Source organism: Hemitrygon akajei, chromosome 3 (assembly GCF_048418815.1).
Source record: "Hemitrygon akajei chromosome 3, sHemAka1.3, whole genome shotgun sequence".
Lineage (NCBI taxonomy): Eukaryota > Metazoa > Chordata > Chondrichthyes > Myliobatiformes > Dasyatidae > Hemitrygon > Hemitrygon akajei.
In genome coordinates, this window is record NC_133126.1 from 164,382,104 (window position 1) to 164,401,202 (window position 19,099).

The following is a 19,099-nucleotide window of genomic DNA, read 5'->3' on the forward strand; positions in this document are numbered from 1 at the left end:
TAAGGAGTAAAAGAGAGGCAAGAGTGGTCATTGAACTACTGGAAAATTTACACTGTACAGGTAGTAATGGGGGACAAATTTAATAAGTATATTATGCCAGTCTTTACTGTGGAAGTCACTAGCAGAATGTCAGAAATCTGAGTATGTCAGGGGCAGCAGGTGAACGTGCTTGCCATTACTAAGAGAAGGTGCTTGGGAAGCTGAAATGTCTGAAGGTAGATAAGTCATCAGGAACAGAAGGACTCTCCCCAAGGTTTTGAATAAAGTAGTTGATTAGATTGTGGAATGGTTCCAGAGAACTGGAGAAATGCAAATGTCACTCAACTCTTTAAGAAGGGTGGGAGGCAGAAGAAAGAAAATTATTGTCCTGTTAGCCCGACTTCAGCGCTTGGGAAAGTGTTGGAGTCCGATATAAAGGATGAAGTTTCAGGGTACTTGGAGGCCCATGATAAAATAGGCAAAGTGAGCATATTTCTTTCAGAGGTAATCTTGCCTGGCAAATCTGTTGGAATTCTTTGAGGAAATAGCAGGCAGGATAGACAAAGGAGAGTCAATGGATGTTACACACTTAGATTTTCAGAAGGCCTTTGACAAGGTGCCGCACATAAGGCTGCTTAACAAGATAAGAACCCATGGTATTACAGGAAAGATACTAGCATGGATAGAAAATTGGCTGACTGGCAGGAGGTAAAGACTCTGAATAAAAGGGGCCTATTCTGGTTGACTGCCAGTGACTAGTAGTTTTCTGCAGGAGTTGATTTTGAGATCACTTCTTTTAATGTTATATACCAATAACTTGGATGACGCAGTTGATGGCTTTGTGGCCAAGTTTGCAGACGATACGAAGGTAAGTGGCAGGGCAGGTAGAGTTCAGGAAGCAGGGAGTTTGCTGAAGGACTTGTCAGATTGGGACAATGGGCAAAGAAGTGACAGATGGAGTACAGTGTAGGGAAGTGTATGGTCATGCACTTGGTAGAAGGAATAATTTGTTTTCTTAATGGGGAGAAAATTTTAAAAGTCAGAGGTGCAAATGGCCTTGGGAGTCCTCATGCAGTATTCCCTACAGCTTTCCCTAAAGCTTAACTTGCAGGTTGGGTTGTTAGTAAGGATGACAAACGCAATGTGAGCATTCATTTTGAGAGGACTAGAATACAAGAACAAGGATGTAATGCTGCTGCTTTATAAGACATTGGTCAGACTGTGTAAGGAGCATTGTGAGAGTTTTGGGCCCCTTATCAAAGAAAGGATGTGTTGGCTGTAGAGAGGGTCCAGAGGAGATTCACAGAATGATTCCACGAATGAAAGAGTTAAGTATGAGGAGCGTTTGATAGTTCTGGCCTTGTACTCGCTGGAGTTTAGAAGAATGAGGAGGAGATCTGATTGAAATCTATCAGATATTGAAAGGCATAGATTAAGGGTGGATGTTTCCTATAGCAGTGTGTCTAGGTCCAGCATTCTGTTCCTCAGTGTTCTGGTGGACATCAAGGTTGCTTATATAACTCCATCAGAATGCACCTTCCTTAGTTTTGAGTTCTGTGCATACAAACTCTGTGGTTGAGTCTTCCATTATGGTCCTTTTCAACTGAGTGTTACTAGAATGAAGAATGAAAAAGAAAGAGCTGTGTGTCTGGTGAGAGCTGAGGGAGAATATGGGATAATGGTAAGATTAGAGTAAAATAATGGGTGTTTGATGGCTCATGCGGACTTGATAAGCAGAAAACCCTGTTTGCATGCTGCATAACTTTTAGACGTTGGGATGATTCTACACAAATGCACAGATGCATGGACTTGTTAATTGTTTAACTTAATGCAACCTGCCATGCATCATTTACTGTAAAATCAAGCTACAATTGTTCAGCGGACTGTTTCATTCCTTCACAAGTCAGATCTGTTATTTCCATTTGTAAATATTGTCAAGCACAGTTTGGGAAAAGTGTAATTGAAACTTACGGTTCTAGCTGATTTTTTCAAACATATATTGCATGAGCATCCAGTTTCTTTTCTGAAATTGTGGGTATTTTCTTTGTTTTTATTTTCAATTATAAAGATTCCTTTGTGTTTTACAGCAAGCAGATCACTCAGTACATAGCATAGTGACATAGTTTCACATTACTGTATGTAATGGCAACAAGTGAAGGAGTCAGTTGAATATAGAGAATGCATTGATATTATAAAATGAATTAAAAGGTAACGTTTGGTATTAAATAGTTAAATAATTTCTTAGATTAATATTTTATTAATTTCAATAATAAGTATATTGTTGAAATGGATTGTAATTTCAAACATTGCATGTAAAGCCTAAGTCATATTTTTTTATTGTTCTAAATCAATTAGCATTTTGAACAATTACATGATGTGGAGTTTAGTACACAAAACAGCAGCAAACTTGGATCAGCGGTTTGAAAATGCAAATAAGAAATTTATGGAGGCTCTTCTTGGAACAAAGAAGGTGAGATTTCAAAGCTAAGTTGATAAATTACTTTACAGATAACGAGAACAAGAGTTTAAGCAATTTAAATATAGAATTAATGTTTATATTTGCAGTTAGTCTTAATTTCTATAAATCCAGTTTATTCTGTTGTTATTGTGGTTTGTTCAGAATAAAAAATACACAATTCATTCTCAATAGCCTGACCACTTAGATTGTTCCAACAAGTATAATCAGCCTTATTGGAAATACAAGTTGTCCTCAGGGAACACACACACTACTTACAAATGAACTCTCTTCATGTTATTAACTTCAAAAGTCCAATGTACATGCATGCATTCATTCTTACTAGTTCCCTATCTCCATTTTTAGTAATTGTTCATTCTTATCAGTATTATGTTGACTTCGATGCTTTTCATTGCCAATAATATAAACAAGGATATGAAAAGATTTTTCAGATATGTAAAGAGTAAAAGGGAGATGAGAGTGGATATTGGACCACTGGGAAATGACGCAGGGGAAGGAGTAATGGGGACAAAGAAATAGCGGACAAACTCATTAAATTTTGAGTCTCTAGAAGTATAGAGACTGGAAAACTTGAGGTATGCCAGACATTCAAGAGCATCAGGGAACACAAGTGAGTGTAGTTGCTATTACTAAGGAGAAGGTTCTTGGATGCTGAATGATCTGAAGGTAGATAAGTCACCAGGAAGAGAAGGACTTCTCCCCAGGGTTCTGAAAAAAGTAGCTGAAAAGCTTGTGGAGGCATAATTAATGATCTTTCAAGAGTCACTAGATTCTGGAATGGTTCAAGAGGACTGGAAAATCCCAATCCAGAGGGAATATAGAAGGAGTACAAGTGTAGACTATTTTCTGAATTCACAACTCAGAGGTGCAAAGAGACTTGTGCAAAATTCCCTAAAGATTAACTTGCAGGTCGAGTCAGTGGTGAGGCAGGCAAATGCAGTGTTAGCACTCACTTCAAGAGTACGAGAATATAAAAGCAAGGATGTAATGCTGAGAACAACACACACAAAATGCAGGTGGAACACAGCAGGCCAGGCAGCATCTATAGGGTCTTGGCCTGAAACGTCGACGGCACTTCTCCCTATAGATGCTGCCTGGCTTGCTGTGTTCCACCAGCATTTTGTGTGTGTTGTTGTTTGAATTTCCAGCATCTGCAGATTTCCTCATGTAATGCTGGGGCTCTGTAAGACATTGATCGGACTGCATTTGGAGTATCATTAGTTTGGTGCCCCCTATCTATCTCACACCAGCTGTGGAGATCATAACAGAATTATTCCATTTGAACTCTGAACAATAGTTGCAACCAGGTTTGTGTCTGTCACACAGGCAAACTTTTCATTGTGGATGTTCAAATAGCAGTGTAACCGAGTCATTCTGACATCTGTAGGCAATAGCACAATAACTTTTCATTTCCTTTTACTCTTATGTGCCACAATGCATGTCAGACTTATTGATTATAAATGATTGTGGATCTCCTTTACATTGAACTATATTTAAAACTTAGTTTTACTTTCAAGAAGATTGTAATTCCTTTTGACTCAATTGCATATAGTAAATAACTAGTTTTAGTAATTGCTCATTTATAAGATTTGAAATAACAGTGGTACATTAATACTCAGCAAACATCACTGCATCCAGAAACATTCTAGATTATTGTTATTAATGTAATGGAGTATTTCTGAATCTAAAAACTGTATAACTTGGCATCATACAATACCAGAGTATTTGGCGTCCACCAAACTATTTTGGGAGACAGTCTATTATTAAGTTTTAACATCAGTACATTTTTGTATCTAACATGTTGAAGTCTTAATTAGGATAATTACTGAAACAAAACTCAAAATAATCTGTCATAAATTTAGTTTTTCAGTTAGAACTGTTTGGGGGAAATGGGTAGCAAGTTCACTATATTATTGTGTTTTATGATCTTACACATAAAGCATTAGCTGAAGTTGTTTTGGCTGCTGGCTAACGAGTTTCTAGATTTTTCAGATAGATATAGGAGCATTCCATGCTTGATCTAACCTCTGAGAAGTTACAGATAACGATACCATCTGTCACTTGCTTGAATCATAGAAACATTTGTAAGCCACAATAGTTCAGACCTCAGAGTAAAATAGCAGAAAGAAATCCATATTTCAGGTTTGAACCAGTGGCTTCATGCATTTTTTTCATGCCACACCTCATTGTTCATTCAGCTTTGCTGTGATTTGCATACAAAATTTACAGAAAGTGCTATCGTAATTGTGGTGAAAATTTCTTTACCTTTTTTTACAGTAGGATGGGATGACCTAAATTAATGAGCTTTAATATGAGTTTTTAAAGCTAGAAATCTGGTTTTAGTATTTCTTGCTGTTTCTTTCTATGTTGCAAATGCTCAGTAGAAGAACACTTAAGAGAAACTTTCTTGTGGTGACCTGAACTTTGACATCACTGCTAGTGATTTATCTTCTCAGAAATGCACAAATTCCTGAAATAGTGATGTCATTATAGTAATTAACAGTTGTAGTTCATGTGAAATTTATTTGTTAAAATTTGTGGATAGGAATTTCCTTTTCAGAATTTCAGCTTTACAATATTAAAATAGGCAAGTGGAACTAACAAACACTGATGTGAAGTATTGTGTTGGATTCACTAGCATCTTTATGCATTTAGTTTCTTTTCAGAAGGAAAGACAAATCTTTAAATCTTAATCAACAGGATATCAGTTTGTGAAACTATTTTAAATGGTACCATTATAGTTTAGATAGAATTGGATTTTACAATGCATAGTGGCACAGTTAGAGAGCTGCTGTCTTAGCTCTAGTGAGGTAGACTCAAAACTGATCTCCAGAGCTGTGCACATTCTCCCAGTCACCGCATTCTCCAAGTGCTCTGGTTCCCTTCCTATTCTCCAAGATATGTTTAAAGTGGATGCTGATAGGTTTGATATCAGTAAAGCTGTCAAAGGTTACAGGAGAAGTCTGGAGAATGGGGTTGAGAGTGAAAATAAATCGGCCATGATCAAATAGGTCAATAGGCCAAGTGGCCTAATTCTGCCTTTGAGTCTTCTGGTCTAAGTTATGCAGGTTGGTTAATTGACTACTGAACATTGTGCCTTGTGTCTAGGAAAGTGGTAAAAACTTTAGAGATTTATAAAATGTTTTGGCAAATATAAATGGGTTTACCGTAGGATTAGGATAAAAGCGTGCTTGATAGTTTGCATGGATTCTGATGCCATAGATTCTGTTTTCATGTGGTATGAGTGACTGTGTAACTAACAATACATTGCAGGTAGCATTCATTAAGTGTACTGAACTAATGGTAATTTTGCTGAACACTGCTCTCTTTAGTCCTGTGCTCCTCGATGGCAGACCTGCATTGGAAACACAGATGACACACTTGGATTTGCCTTGGGTGCTTTGTTTGTAAAGTTTACATTTGACAAAGACAGCAAAGTAATAGTAAGTTGCTTATATTTCAATTTATGTGTATTGTGCAAAGAAAGAAACCACTAAAGTAACTCATTAATATTTTTGAATTAATAACCTGCATATAAGTAAAACATCACTTTTTTCCATTTTACAGGCTTCAATAGATTAAATATTTAAATTGTATCATTTAATTTCTCTGAAAATTAAACACTATCGATGCTATATTGTGAATTCTGATTCATGTTTATTTTATTACTTTGAATTACTCCTGGGAATCCAGTATAAACATGAGTGTTTTGAGGGGGTCGGGTTTGTCTATGAGGAGAGATTGAGTCATCTGGTACCCGCTGGAATTCAGAAGGATGAGAGGAGATCTTATAGAAACATATAAAATCATGAAAGGGCTAGACAAGATAGGCAAGAAGTTGTTTCCTCTGAGAGGCGAGGTTAGAACTAGGGGACAGACCCTCAAGATTTGGGGGGAGTAAATTTAGGCCGGAGATGAGGAGGAACTGCGTTTCCTAAAGAGTGGTGTATCTGTGGAATTCTCTGCCCAGTGAAGCAGTGGAGGCTACCTCAGTAAATATATTTAAGGCAAGGTTGGATAGATTTTTGTATAGTCGGGAATTAAGGGTTATGGGGAGAAGGCAGTTAGGTGGAGATCAATGGCCAGATCAATCGTAATCGAATGGCAGAGCAGGCTCAATGGGCCATATAGCTTACTCCTGCTCCTATTTCTCATGTTCTGCATCGATAGGCTGAGATTCCCCAGCAGTTATGATGTGAATGGTCCTTTGTATGTTCTTGTGCATAATTTAATTTTGATCAAATTAAAGCAATATTTAGTTACAGGTCTTGCATTTATCTTGAATTGAAGAGTTAATAGGATTGAAGTAGGCAAACCACAATTTATGAATTTGGATTTAAATTCATATAGTAACTGGAAACTGAATGCAAATGTGGTCATACAAACATACAAATTAAGAATAGGAATAGACCACTTTGCCAGTGAGCCTGTACCGCCATTCAGTAAGAATTTGGCTCTTTTGATTGTAATCTCATATACAGTGCACACTTCCATCAACTCCTGGTACCCTTTACTTACTAAGAATGTATTTACCTTTGTTTTAAAAATATTTAAATACTGTGCATGCTCAACCCTTCAAGGTAGTCTCGTGACATTGGAAAAAAAAATACTTCATCTGATTTCTTCCTTAAAGATCCTATTTTTAAACACTGAGCACTAGCTCTGAAATCTCCAACAACAGGAAAATATTTTCACCATCTTAATCCTGTCAAGGCTCCTCAGGATATTATGTTTCAACCAAATCCCCTCTCACTCTTCTAAATTCCATTGGGTACAAGCCTAGCATGTCCAACCTTTCCTCATAAGTCATCCTATCCATTCTTGGTTTAGTCTAGTAAACTTTATTGGAATTGTTTCCAATAAGTTAATATCTTCCTTAAATAAAGAGACTAGCACTGTTCATAGTATTCCAAATGTGGCCTCACCGCTGTCCTATGTAGCTGGACCATACTCTCTTTCTACTTTTAAATTCAATTCTACTTAAAATAAAAAATAACATTCTGTTATCTCTGCTAAAATAAACCAAATGACTGCACTATTCACACATTAATTCCAGTTTTTAAATTGGTCTTATTTTATTGACACAACACAGAGTAAGCCCTTTTGGCCCCTCAAGCTCCTGTTGTTTTTTTAAAAATTTTATGCGTTAACTGCATTAAACTAGGGGAGCAGTTCAATAACTTAGATGAATTTGCTTCCTAGGCAGAGAAGATGATCAATGAAATACGAACAGCATTTAAAGACGGCCTGGAAAAACTGATGTGGATGGATGATGAGACCCGGCGAGCTGCTGAGGAAAAGGTTTATTTATCTTAAACTGTTTATGTTTCCAAGTTCTTGCACTGTAATTGAAGATCAGAGAAATCTGTAATGCACCATGGACTTTATCTAAGTGGGGTGGTGGGGGAGTTATTTTCTCATTGAACTTTACAGTTCAGCTGCTTTGGTGCTCCAGTACTAGTGTTTGGATCTGTGTACCACATGCTGATGATGCCCAGAGTTAAATACATTCCCTCTGAAGCTTTTTCCCTCTTGCTTTTCTGTGGAGCAGAGTTGATAAAACCTGAATTATTAGCTTAAAAATTGGTGTATTTTGTGTATTGGTGTATGGCCCTCTATTTTTTTGTCCGAGTGCTCCACTTTAAAATGTTGGACACGATCTTAGATACTATATTGGTCCCAAAGGAAGTTACAGTGTTACAGTAGCATTACAAGTGCACAGATACACAAATAAACAAATAGTAGAAGAGAAGGAAGAAAGAAAAACAAGTTGCCTCGAGCAGTCTTAACAGGAAGGGGTCATCACTTCCCCAGTCATAGGTTAACTCGTTATAAAGCCTAATTACCGAGGGTAAGAATGACCTGGTATAGTGCTCTTTGGGGCAGCACAGTTGGCTTAGTCTATTACTAAAAGTGCCCCTCTGTTCTGCCAAGGTGGCATACAGAGGGTGAGAGACATTGTCCAGAATTGCCAGGATTTTCCGTAGGGTCCTTTGTTCTACCACAGCCTCCAGTGTGTCCAGTTTGACTCCAATAACAGAGCCAGCCTTTCTAATCAGTTTATTGAGCTGGTTGGCATCACCCGTATTGATGTCATTGCCCCAGCACACCACCACATAGAAGATTGTACTGGCGACAACAAACTGGTAGATCATGTGAAGGAGAGGCCTGCATACTCCAAAGGACCTCAGTCTACTCAGGAAGTAGAGGTGACTCTGGCCCTTCATGTACACAGCCTCTGTGTTGGTGCTGTACTCAAATCTGTCATCCAGGTGCAGCCCCTGGTACTTGTAGGTCCTCAGCATCAATAGTAACAGGAAGCAGTGCAGGGTTAGTCTTCCTAATGTCTTATCACCATCTCCTTTGTCAGATGATTCAGTTTGCACCATTTGACAAAGTCCTCCACCAGTGCCCGGTATTCATCCATGTTCAGGATTTATCTTCAGATATTCCATGGCCGATGCCATGAATATGCAGTAGCTTTGAAAACCTATACAATTTTCCCAAACCAGAAGCCCTGGATGAACCAGGGGATTCACAGTCTGCTGAGGGCCAGATCTGTGGAGTTCAAGACCAGTCATTCAGAGCCCTACAATAATAATAATAACTTAATTATTGGACAATTTTCATACAGATGATGTAGTTCAAAATGCTTTACAATGGGATAAAGTGCAAAAATGAAAATAAAAGACAAAAAGATGTTCGTTAGAAGCAAGGTTAAAATAAACAGTTTTGAGCTGGCATTTGCAAGTTTCACCTGAGTCTGCATCCTTTATAGTTTTAGGTACTGACTTCCACAGTTTAGGAATGTAGTTCAAAAAAAGCTGACCTGCTGGTAATCTTTGGAGGGAGATTGTTTAAATTTAAGAGACAGATGGAAGAAGACTTGAGAGCTTGAGCAGAACTATAAAACAAAATGGTTCTGTGACGAACTCCAGTCCCAGACTATTGAGAGCTTTAAAATCAATTCTGAAAGACACAGCAAGCCAATGCAGTATTGTTAGGATGGGAGAGATAATGCTCCTTCATCCATCTGAATGAGTCGATCAATAGATTACTTTGGAAGGCTAGTAAAAAGTGCATTGCATTAATCTAGTCTATTTGATATAAAGGCATGAATTAGTTTTTCAGCATCATTACATGACAGAAACGAACATACCTTTGCAATGTTTCTAAAGTGTAGAAATGCTGCTCTTTCTTTACGTAAGATATAAAATTTGAATCTGAATCAAGAATAACAGAGGCATGTTGCTTCTGATTTTATAAGGGGAGCCAAGTTCCCAAATATATCAAGAAGTTTATCTCTTTTGGCTTTGGGATCAACTAGAAGTATTTTAGTTTACCTTCATTTATTTTTAGGAAATCATTGCTCATCCATTTGTTTATTAGATAGGCTGGTATCATCATCAGGCTCAACCGAGATGTACAATTGTGTGTGATCTACATAACTCTGGAAATCAGATTTATAGTTTCTAATGATGCCTCCTTAAGGGGGTCATGTGTCAGGAGGAAAGTAGGGGACCCTGAGCAACACCCAATGGTACATTGTATCTTTTAGAAAAACGGTCTCCAAGACAGGCAAAAATATTCTCTCTCAGATACAGTATATGAGCAAAATCAATTAAGCACACTAACGGAGAGGCCAACCCAATTATCAAAGTGATCTCAGAGAATGTTGACAATTGTGTCGAAGGCAGCACTTAGATCTAGGAGAATTAAAACCGAGGCCCTGTTGGCATCAGTGCTGAGCCTAAGGGTTGCCAGATGCTATGGGGATGACATCCATCAAGAGGTGGTATCCATCACTAATGCCCCTCACTGTCCAGATATGGCCTCCTCTTATTACTACCATCAGGGAGGAAGTACAAGAGCTGAAGAACCCACATTCAAAATTTTAGGAACAGCTTCTTCCCCTCTGTCATTAGATTTCTGAACAGCCCATGAACCCTACCTTGTTATTCATCTTTTGCACTATTTATTTATATTTGTAACTTTTAATGTCTTGCACTGTACTGGTGCTACCACAGTGTATGTCAGCAGTAATACACCCAAATCTAATTCATTATCTGAACTTCCTTGTTATCTCCATGGAGGTTCTTTAACTGAATGTGTATGTGTGACAATGGTAGGAGAATATCCTATACAGTGTTCTTGCAGTATAACAGAATAAATGTTATGTCTAAGATGTCCTAGATCTAAATTCTCTTAAACTTAAGATAAATCAGATACATGGAAATAAGGAGATATTGGGCAAAAAAACTGTGGCACAAGACCAAAACTTATTGAGCTTTGGACCCTTATGGGAATTATATTCCTCATCCATTTTACCAGGTGCTGTAATCCTAAAGGTATTCTCTTAAACATCACTAGAGAATGTGGAGCTCCAGGGACAGGTTACAGAAAGAAGAGGAGAGAGGCAGGATATATTAGGGACATAGTTTTCAAGATTTCAACCTTGCCCCACACTCACAGAAAATAAACTTAATAGATTATAATGTCCTTCTGAGAATCTTTGTTGGGCAGGCAGCACCAAATAGGTAAATAGGGTAGGGTCTGCTCATACTGCATGAGGAATGAAGGCCACAATTGAACTCTGACATTACATGCATACCATTTTAGGCAGCCTAAGGGCAATTGTGTACTGCTTGAGAACATTGTAGTTGATGCATCTGCAGATATTTGAATAACTTATCCAATTTGCAAATGGACAAACCAACAATGGATTGATAGGGTCATTCAGTTTTATGCTCTTGTTGTGTTTCTCAGCTTCATGAGGCAGTTAAGATATCAGCAACTCAGTGTGCTCTTTAGGTAACCCTTAAACTTCCCAAATGAAAAGGGCGACCACTCTTTCATTGTGAAGAACATGTGAATGTATGACATGTGAAGTATCCTCAGTGTTAGTGAAGGACTAACTGTACGTTTGGAATGTGCTTTCCCCTTCTTGAGCTCTTCAAATAAGACACACACATTCTGATGCTTCATTGATTTCAGTATCCTATACCTCCTTAAATAGCTGCCAGTATGTCCGTCCTGACTGCTAGATCATCCAGGGTCATAAAAACTAATTTCAAGATGTAAATTGTATACATTTCTCGGACATTAAATGTACCTATTGAACCTCGCCTTCCACTTTGAAAGAACTGCAGCTGGGGGGGTGGGGGGGGGGGCGGTGTGTGTGTGTGTGCGTGTGCGTGTGAGAGTTTGTGTGTGTGTGTGTGCGTGTGCGCGTGAGAGTATGTGTGTGTGCGTGTGTGTGTGTGTGTGTGTACGTACACCAAACCTGGACTTCATAATGAACCTTCAACTGTCCCAATAAGTAACAAGCTGTGAATAATTGATGCTGTTCATTTGCAAAGCTTATAGTTGCCGGGGCACAAATGTTAAGTAGCTAAACAAATGTGATTTCCACAAAATCTTTCAAGAAGGGGTATTTCTTTCTGGAAATTCTGATCTGTTTATGTCTTTAATTGTAATTAAAAATACTGGAATGCCAAGGTGCACAGTAGCATGACGTGATTGGAGCTCGGGACATCAGAATTCAGTTCTGATCCCATTTGTAGATCCTTCTCATGGGCATGCGTGTTTCCTCCTATATTCCGAAGATGTCAGTTGGTTAATTGATCATTGTAAATTGTGCTGTGATTTGGCTAGGGAGGAATTGTTCTCATTGAACAGCATATTTTCTTATTTTCTTCCATTTGTTCAGTTGCTGTACTCCTGGGGAAACCGTACAACGCTCATCATCTTAAAAAGTCATGGGTTTACTATGACAGTCCAAGTGTGGTGATACTTGTGGGCTGCCCACTGCATTCTCTTGGGTGTGTTGGTTGTTAATGCAAAAAATGGATTTCACAACATAGTTTGATGTATACATGAAAAATAAGTTTAAAACTTGTATCTTGAAATCAGTTGCTACCATGAAAGTGGAACCTTGCACTTTGACTCTTTGATGGTAATGTTTGAGGATAATGAGACCAAAGCCTAGTTGTAAATTAGCTTTCCATCTGAGCTTGCTTGAACAGGTCTCCCCTAGCACACATAAACAAATCAGTATAGTTTGATGGCGAGCAAATTGAGAGCAAAGTCAGATTAATCAGGAAGCATTCATTATTATATTCAATTTGGTAATCTCCCAGGTTACTGTCTTTTTCAGCAATGGAAACAATTAACAGAGATGATGGTTGTTTACCCTTTTATTCCTTGCTTTCTTTTGTATTTGTTCAAGATAGTTTTTTCCCTGCAATACTTCACTTAATGATTTTGGTTGCTATGCAACATGTAAGACTAGCTGAAGTGGCCAAGTAGCATGAAAATAGGTCATCAGAAACCAATCCAAGCATCTTGCAATGGTGAGCAATCTGCATTTTCTGTCTCTTTTCAGCGAGTATAAACAATTCCTAAATCGGAGATGAAAGATCAGAAGAAAATGAACAAACTCATTTTGTGTTCATCTCCAGGCATGAGTAATTGAACACTGGGTTTAAATTTTATTTCTGAGAAGCAAAAAAGTTAAAAATGTGCAAGCCTATATTTTAAAAAAATTATAGTTTATTTCAAAATTTCCCTTTTTTCACCACTTAATAGCTTGCTTTTGTGCTGCATTACCCTATAACAGTGACTTCAGTGTTCAAAGTAAATTTATTTTCAAAGTGCATATTTGTCACCATATATAACCTTGAGATTTGTTTTCTTGTGGGCATTCACAATAAATCCAAGAAACACGATAGAATTATTGAAAGATCATACCCAACAGGATTGGGCAAACAATGTGCAAAAGACAACAAACTGCAAATGTAAAACAATAATAATAAATAAATAAGCAATAAAATTCAAGAACATGAGATGAAGAGTCCTTGAAAGTGAGTCCATTCTTTCTGGGAACAGTTCAGTGATGGAGCAAGTGAAATTATCCCCTCTGGTTCAAGAGCCTGATGGTTGAGGGGTAATAACTCTTCCTGAACCTGGTGGTGTGAGTCCTAAGGCTCCTCTACCTTCTTCCTGATGGCAACAGGGAGAGGAGAACATGACCTTGGTGGTGCGGGTGCTTGATGATGGATGCTGCCTTCCTGCGACTGCATTTTGTGTAGACATGCTCAGTGATGGGGAGGGCTTTACCCATAATGGACTGGGCCATATCCACTACTTTTTGAAGGCTTTTCTATCCAAGGGAATTGGTGTTTCCATACCAGGCCGTAATGCAAACAGTCAATAAACACTTCACCACACGTCTAAAAAAGTTTATCAAAGTTTTAGATGTCATGTGCGATCTTCACAAATTCCTAAGGAAGTAGAGGCGCTGCTGTGCTCGTTTTTGTAATTCACCTGCATGTTGGGCCCAGGACAGATCCTCTGAAATAACACAGGAATTTAAAGTGGCTCACCCTCTCCACCCGTGATCCTCTGATGAAGAATAAATAAATAAGCAATAAATATTGAGAACACAAGTTGTAGAGACTTTAAATATGAGTCCATAGGTTATTAAAATAGATTAGATTCAACTTTATTGTCATTGTGTCGAGTACAGATACAAAGGCAATGAAAAGCAGTCAGCATCTAACCAGAAATGCAAAGAATAGTGTTATTTACAAAATAACTGTGAATAAAAAGTAAGTGCTACAGCACACAAATATAGAAGTACTGAGACAGTCCAATATGGGTGCAATACTGCTTAGCATGGTGATGTGAGGTTCAGCAGGGTCACTGCCTCAGGGAATCAGTTCAGTGTTGGGTTGAGTGTACTTATCCTCTCTTTTACCAAAGCCTGATGGTTGAGGGGCAATAGATGTTCCTGAACTTGGTGACATGGGACAAGAGGCACCTGTACCTCCTTCCTGAAGACAGCAACTAGAAGAGAGCATGGCCTAGGTGGTGAGGGTCCTTGATGATGGATGTTACTTTGCTGCAACAGTGCACCTTGTAATGTGCTCAGTGGTGGGGAGGGAACAGCCCTCCTTTATGGGGTTGGTTGCGTGTGCATCACTTACTGGAGGTGGAGCTTGGCAGGCTGCAATTTGTCCCTTAATATCTGCTAGTCTAGCATTTATGCTTATTTTGGACTTCAGTTGTTTAATTGGTCAAAGAAGTTGGGATGGCTTGTGCGCATTTTGTATACTCAGTGGTTAACCTCTTGTAATGATACCATGGACAATAGTAACTAACTGACATTGGCATCGTGGAAAAAATTGTGAACACGAGATTCTGCAGATGCTGGACATCCAGAGCAGCAAACACAAAATGCTGGAGGAACTCAGAAGGTCAGGCAGCATCTATGGGGAGGAATAACCTTCCTTCTTCCCAGGGCTGAAACGGCTAACACGAGAGGGCACAGTTTTAAGGTGCTTGGAAGTAGGTACAGAGGAGATGTCAGGGGTAAGTTTTTTAAGCAGAGTGGTGAGTGCTTGGAATGGGCTGCCGGTGATGGTGGTGGAGGTGGGTACAATAGAGTCTCTTAAGGGGCTCCTGGATAGGTACATGGAGCTTAGAAAAATAGAGGGCTGTGGGTAACCCGAGGTAATTTCTAAAGTAAGTACATGTTCGGCACAGCATTGTGGGCTGAAGGGCCTGGATTGTGCTGTAGGTTTTCTGTGTTCTATAAACAGTTGATGTTTCAGGCCAAGGCTCTTCATTGGGACTGGAGAGGAAGGGGAAATAGGATGAGAAGCTAGGAGGTGATAGATGGGAAAGTTGAAGTTCTGAAAAAGAAGGAATCTGATAGGAGAGGAGAGTGGACCATGGGAGAAAGAGAACAAGGAGGAGCACTAGAGGGAGGGGATGAGCAGGTGAGGAGAAGAGAAGGGATAAGAGGGAAGCCAGAATGGTAAAGGAGAGAAGGGGGAGGGGTGAGAAATGACTGGAAGTTGGAGAATTCAGTGTTCCATGTTCATGCCATCAGTTTGGAGGCTACCCAGATGGAATATGACATGTTACTCCTTTAACCTGAGAGCAACCTCATTATGGCAATAGAGCAATCCTTGCTCCGACATGTCGGAATGGGAAGTAGAATTAAATGGAATTAATTGCTTATTCTAGTTCCCTGGGATTCTAGTAAATGGGGATTCATCTTTTAGAATAAGGATTAACTTCTTTTAAATGTTTACTTCATAATATATAAATCTCTCTTCTGATGCATGTTGAATTTTTTTTCCCCTTTACCGGTAGGCCGATGCCATTTATGACATGATTGGTTTTCCAGACTTCATTTTAGATAGTAAGGAACTGGATGAAGTTTATGATGGCGTAAGTAAATAAAACCTGAATGGTTACTTTTCATGCCTAAAACCTAGAAGTTACTGAAGCATTGTACGGAGTCAATGAATCTGATATACAGCATTTCAAAAGCCATGTTCTGCATTATTGACCCAGAAAGCCTAAAGTCTATTGTGCATTTGAGGTGAGTAAAACAGTTGAAATTCATGCTGTGGCCTAACATTCTTTGTAAGGTTGCAAGTGTAGGATCTGCATCCAAATAATATACTTCATCTGGAGTAAGCGTTCCCAAACTGGAGTCCACAGACTCTTCGCTTAATGGTATTGGTCCACAGCGTAAAAAAAAAGGTTGAGAACCCCAGATCTAGACTCACTGGGTGTTGCTGCTAATTATTAGTACAAATTTTAAACCTTGATGACTTCCTCCTTGGTGTCGGAGTTTTTTTCAAACCACTCTGAGATTTACACCTCTGATTGGAATGCCGAGGGAGACAGATACCCGTCTTATAAAATGGGAGGACGTCATTCACTAAACCTGCCACTGTCAACAATGGGGCAAGGTAGTGTCACCAAATCATTTAACAGAGCTAACTGCATTGTTATCCTAGTTCAGGCTGATGGGATGAGAATGCATCTAAGGAGTAGTTACTCCAGAGGGTCTTGTTACCTGTCCTGTATGTCAGAGCAAATTGGAAAATAACCATTAAAGCTCAGTTCTATTTAAATATGCATGATTTTTTTTTTACACACAATGATCATCTTCCGATAATTACTATTTTTCCATTGTTACACCAGTACGAAGTATCAGAAGATTCATTCTTTCAGAATATGCTGAATTTCTACAACTTTTCAGCCAGGATTATGGCGGACCAGCTTCGGAAAACACCTAACCGAGACCAGTAGGTGTTCTGACATTTCTGCTCACCTTGTTTGTTTGTTTGTTTGTTTATTTATTTATTTATTGTGATACTGAGTGGAATAGGCCCTTCCAGCCCCTTGAGCCATGCCGCCCAGTAATCCCCCAGTTTTATCCTAGCCTAATTACAGGACAGTTTAGAATGACCAGTTAACCTACGAACTGGTATGTCTTCAGACTGTGGGAGGAATCAGGAGCACCCGGAGGAAACCCGCACGGTCATGGGGAGAACGTAGAAACTCCTTACAGGCAGCAGTGAGAAAATATTGTACTGTAAAATAAATGGGAAAAACTGATGGTAGAGGTTCCTATATACTTCATTGTGTTTTTCTTGCACAGTTTTAATTAAACAAACTGTTCAGGTAATGGGATAGATGGTGCGAGAGCCGACCCACAGCCCAGGCTCATAATGCCCATACTTGCATTTTCCAGAAGTTCAGGGCCAAACAAGCTAGCCTTCTGCATCTAAAAAGCATCTGGTGTTTAAGGCTTAAAAATATTTTAACAAAGTAAATAAATATAATAAAACACCTTAAAATGTTAAAAATAGTTGAAACCATTGATTAACTTCTCTTTGGAATGGTGGCACTTCTGAGATAATGTGAAAGAAGTTATAGATAAGGTCTTCCCATGAAAGTGCCTGGTAACTAACACGCACACGCACACACACGCGCGCGCACACACACACACGCGCACACACGCACACACACACACACACACACACACACACACTCACGCACACACACACACACACACACACACGCGCACACACACTCACGCACACACGCACACATGCTCACACGCGCGCACACACACGCACCAACACACACTCTCACGCACACATGCTCACACGCACACACACGCGCGCGCACACACACACACGCGCACACACGCACACACACACACACACACACACACACACACACTCACGCACACACACACACACACACGCGCGCGCACACACGCACACACACACACACACACACACACACACACTCTCACGCACACACGCACACATGCTCACACGCGCGCACACACACGCACCAACACACACTCTCACGCACACATGCTCACGCGCACGCACACGCGCACACCCCCCCCCCCTCCCATTCTATAGGAGCACCTTTCAGTGTCCTGAGAAGCCGCATCTCTGTCAGGTATGTAAGCAGCCCAGCATCAGACTGCAAGTCCCTGCAAAGGACTGTGCGAACAGCTGAGAGGATTGTAAGCATCTCCCGACCATCCGTCGGAACATCTATCAGGGGTGCTGCATACATGTGGCTCTTAGTATAATTAAGGATCCCACCCATCCATCCAACATCCTCTTTGACTTTGTACCATCAAGAGGAGACTCTAAAGCATAAAAACAAGAATGTTTAGGGTGAGAAATGGTTTCTTCCCCCAGGCTATTCGGCTTCTGAACTCCCTGCCGCATCGCATTTGAAGTGTCACTGGTTAAGCTGTTCCGTGCCTTACAATATTTAATTGGTTATTTATGTATAATCCATCTGTAGATTTCATCTTTGCTTTCATAAGTTATTGTGTGTTATGTATACTACAGTGCTTTACACTCTGTTTGGAGAAACTGGTTTGATGGTATACACATATATAGTTAAATGACAATAAGCTTGACTAATTGTGTGCAGTAAAATCATGATTAAGAACAGATGAACAATTAATCCTGTACTTCTGTGTATAGATGGAGCATGACACCGCCTACCGTCAATGCATATTATGTGCCAACAAAAAACGAGATAGTCTTTCCTGCCGGTATTCTGCAAGCACCATTCTATACCAGAAATAATCCAAAGTAAGTACTTCCATCGACTTTTTTGTGAAGTGACATTTTCATTGAATCTCCATTATGCCAAGATTGAATTACTGATGTTTCTTTTTGATTTGACTTCAGGTCTCTGAACTTCGGTGGCATTGGAATGGTAATGGGCCACGAATTAACACATGCTTTTGACGATCAAGGTACAACAAAAGATTGAAATTCCAAAAAGTTACAACTTCACAATTCCGTCACTGAAACTTTGTAGGCCTAAACTTGTATCTCTTATCAGGGCTCACCCTAACTAAGACCGGGATTATTTAAATATTAAGATACATACTCTGGCTCAGTGGACCTCCATTGTTTTGGGGCAATTCACTTTCTTTATTGGAATGGGACAGGCCAGGCTCATGAAAGATTTGCAGAATAAAAATCAAACATTACTCAGCTTCTGCTGAGTTGGAAACTATATTCCAATTACTGTTGGCCTATCTGGTATGATTTACCATAGTGGGGTGCACCTGCAGCTGGGTTTGAGAAGAGATTTGTATTTATTCCTTGAGAAGTAAGAGATGTAATGGCGACACCCCTGGATATAGTTATAAATATAACAAAAACAAAATTCTGGAAATACTCAGCAATCTTGGAGAGCAAAAACTGACTTATTATTAGAAATTATTATTATTATTAAAAGCAGACTTCAGTTCAATTAAATATACTGTATCATAGAAGCATAGAAATGTTA

General features: G+C 39.3%; 1 protein-coding gene across 5 annotated transcripts in view; it reads left to right on the forward strand.

Annotated features, from left to right (window-relative positions):
* LOC140725584 (endothelin-converting enzyme 2-like) overlaps nt 1-19,099 on the forward strand; it is a 128,801-nt gene that overhangs the window by 92,769 nt on the left and 16,933 nt on the right. For all 5 annotated transcript variants that reach the window (XM_073041224.1, XM_073041222.1, XM_073041223.1 and 2 more), the window contains 7 exons: nt 2,335-2,449; nt 5,788-5,898; nt 7,658-7,756; nt 15,617-15,694; nt 16,460-16,563; nt 18,280-18,390; nt 18,490-18,557. In XM_073041224.1, the coding sequence (XP_072897325.1) occupies nt 2,335-2,449; nt 5,788-5,898; nt 7,658-7,756; nt 15,617-15,694; nt 16,460-16,563; nt 18,280-18,390; nt 18,490-18,557 (686 nt within the window). The remainder of the gene's footprint in view (nt 1-2,334; nt 2,450-5,787; nt 5,899-7,657; nt 7,757-15,616; nt 15,695-16,459; nt 16,564-18,279; nt 18,391-18,489; nt 18,558-19,099) is intronic.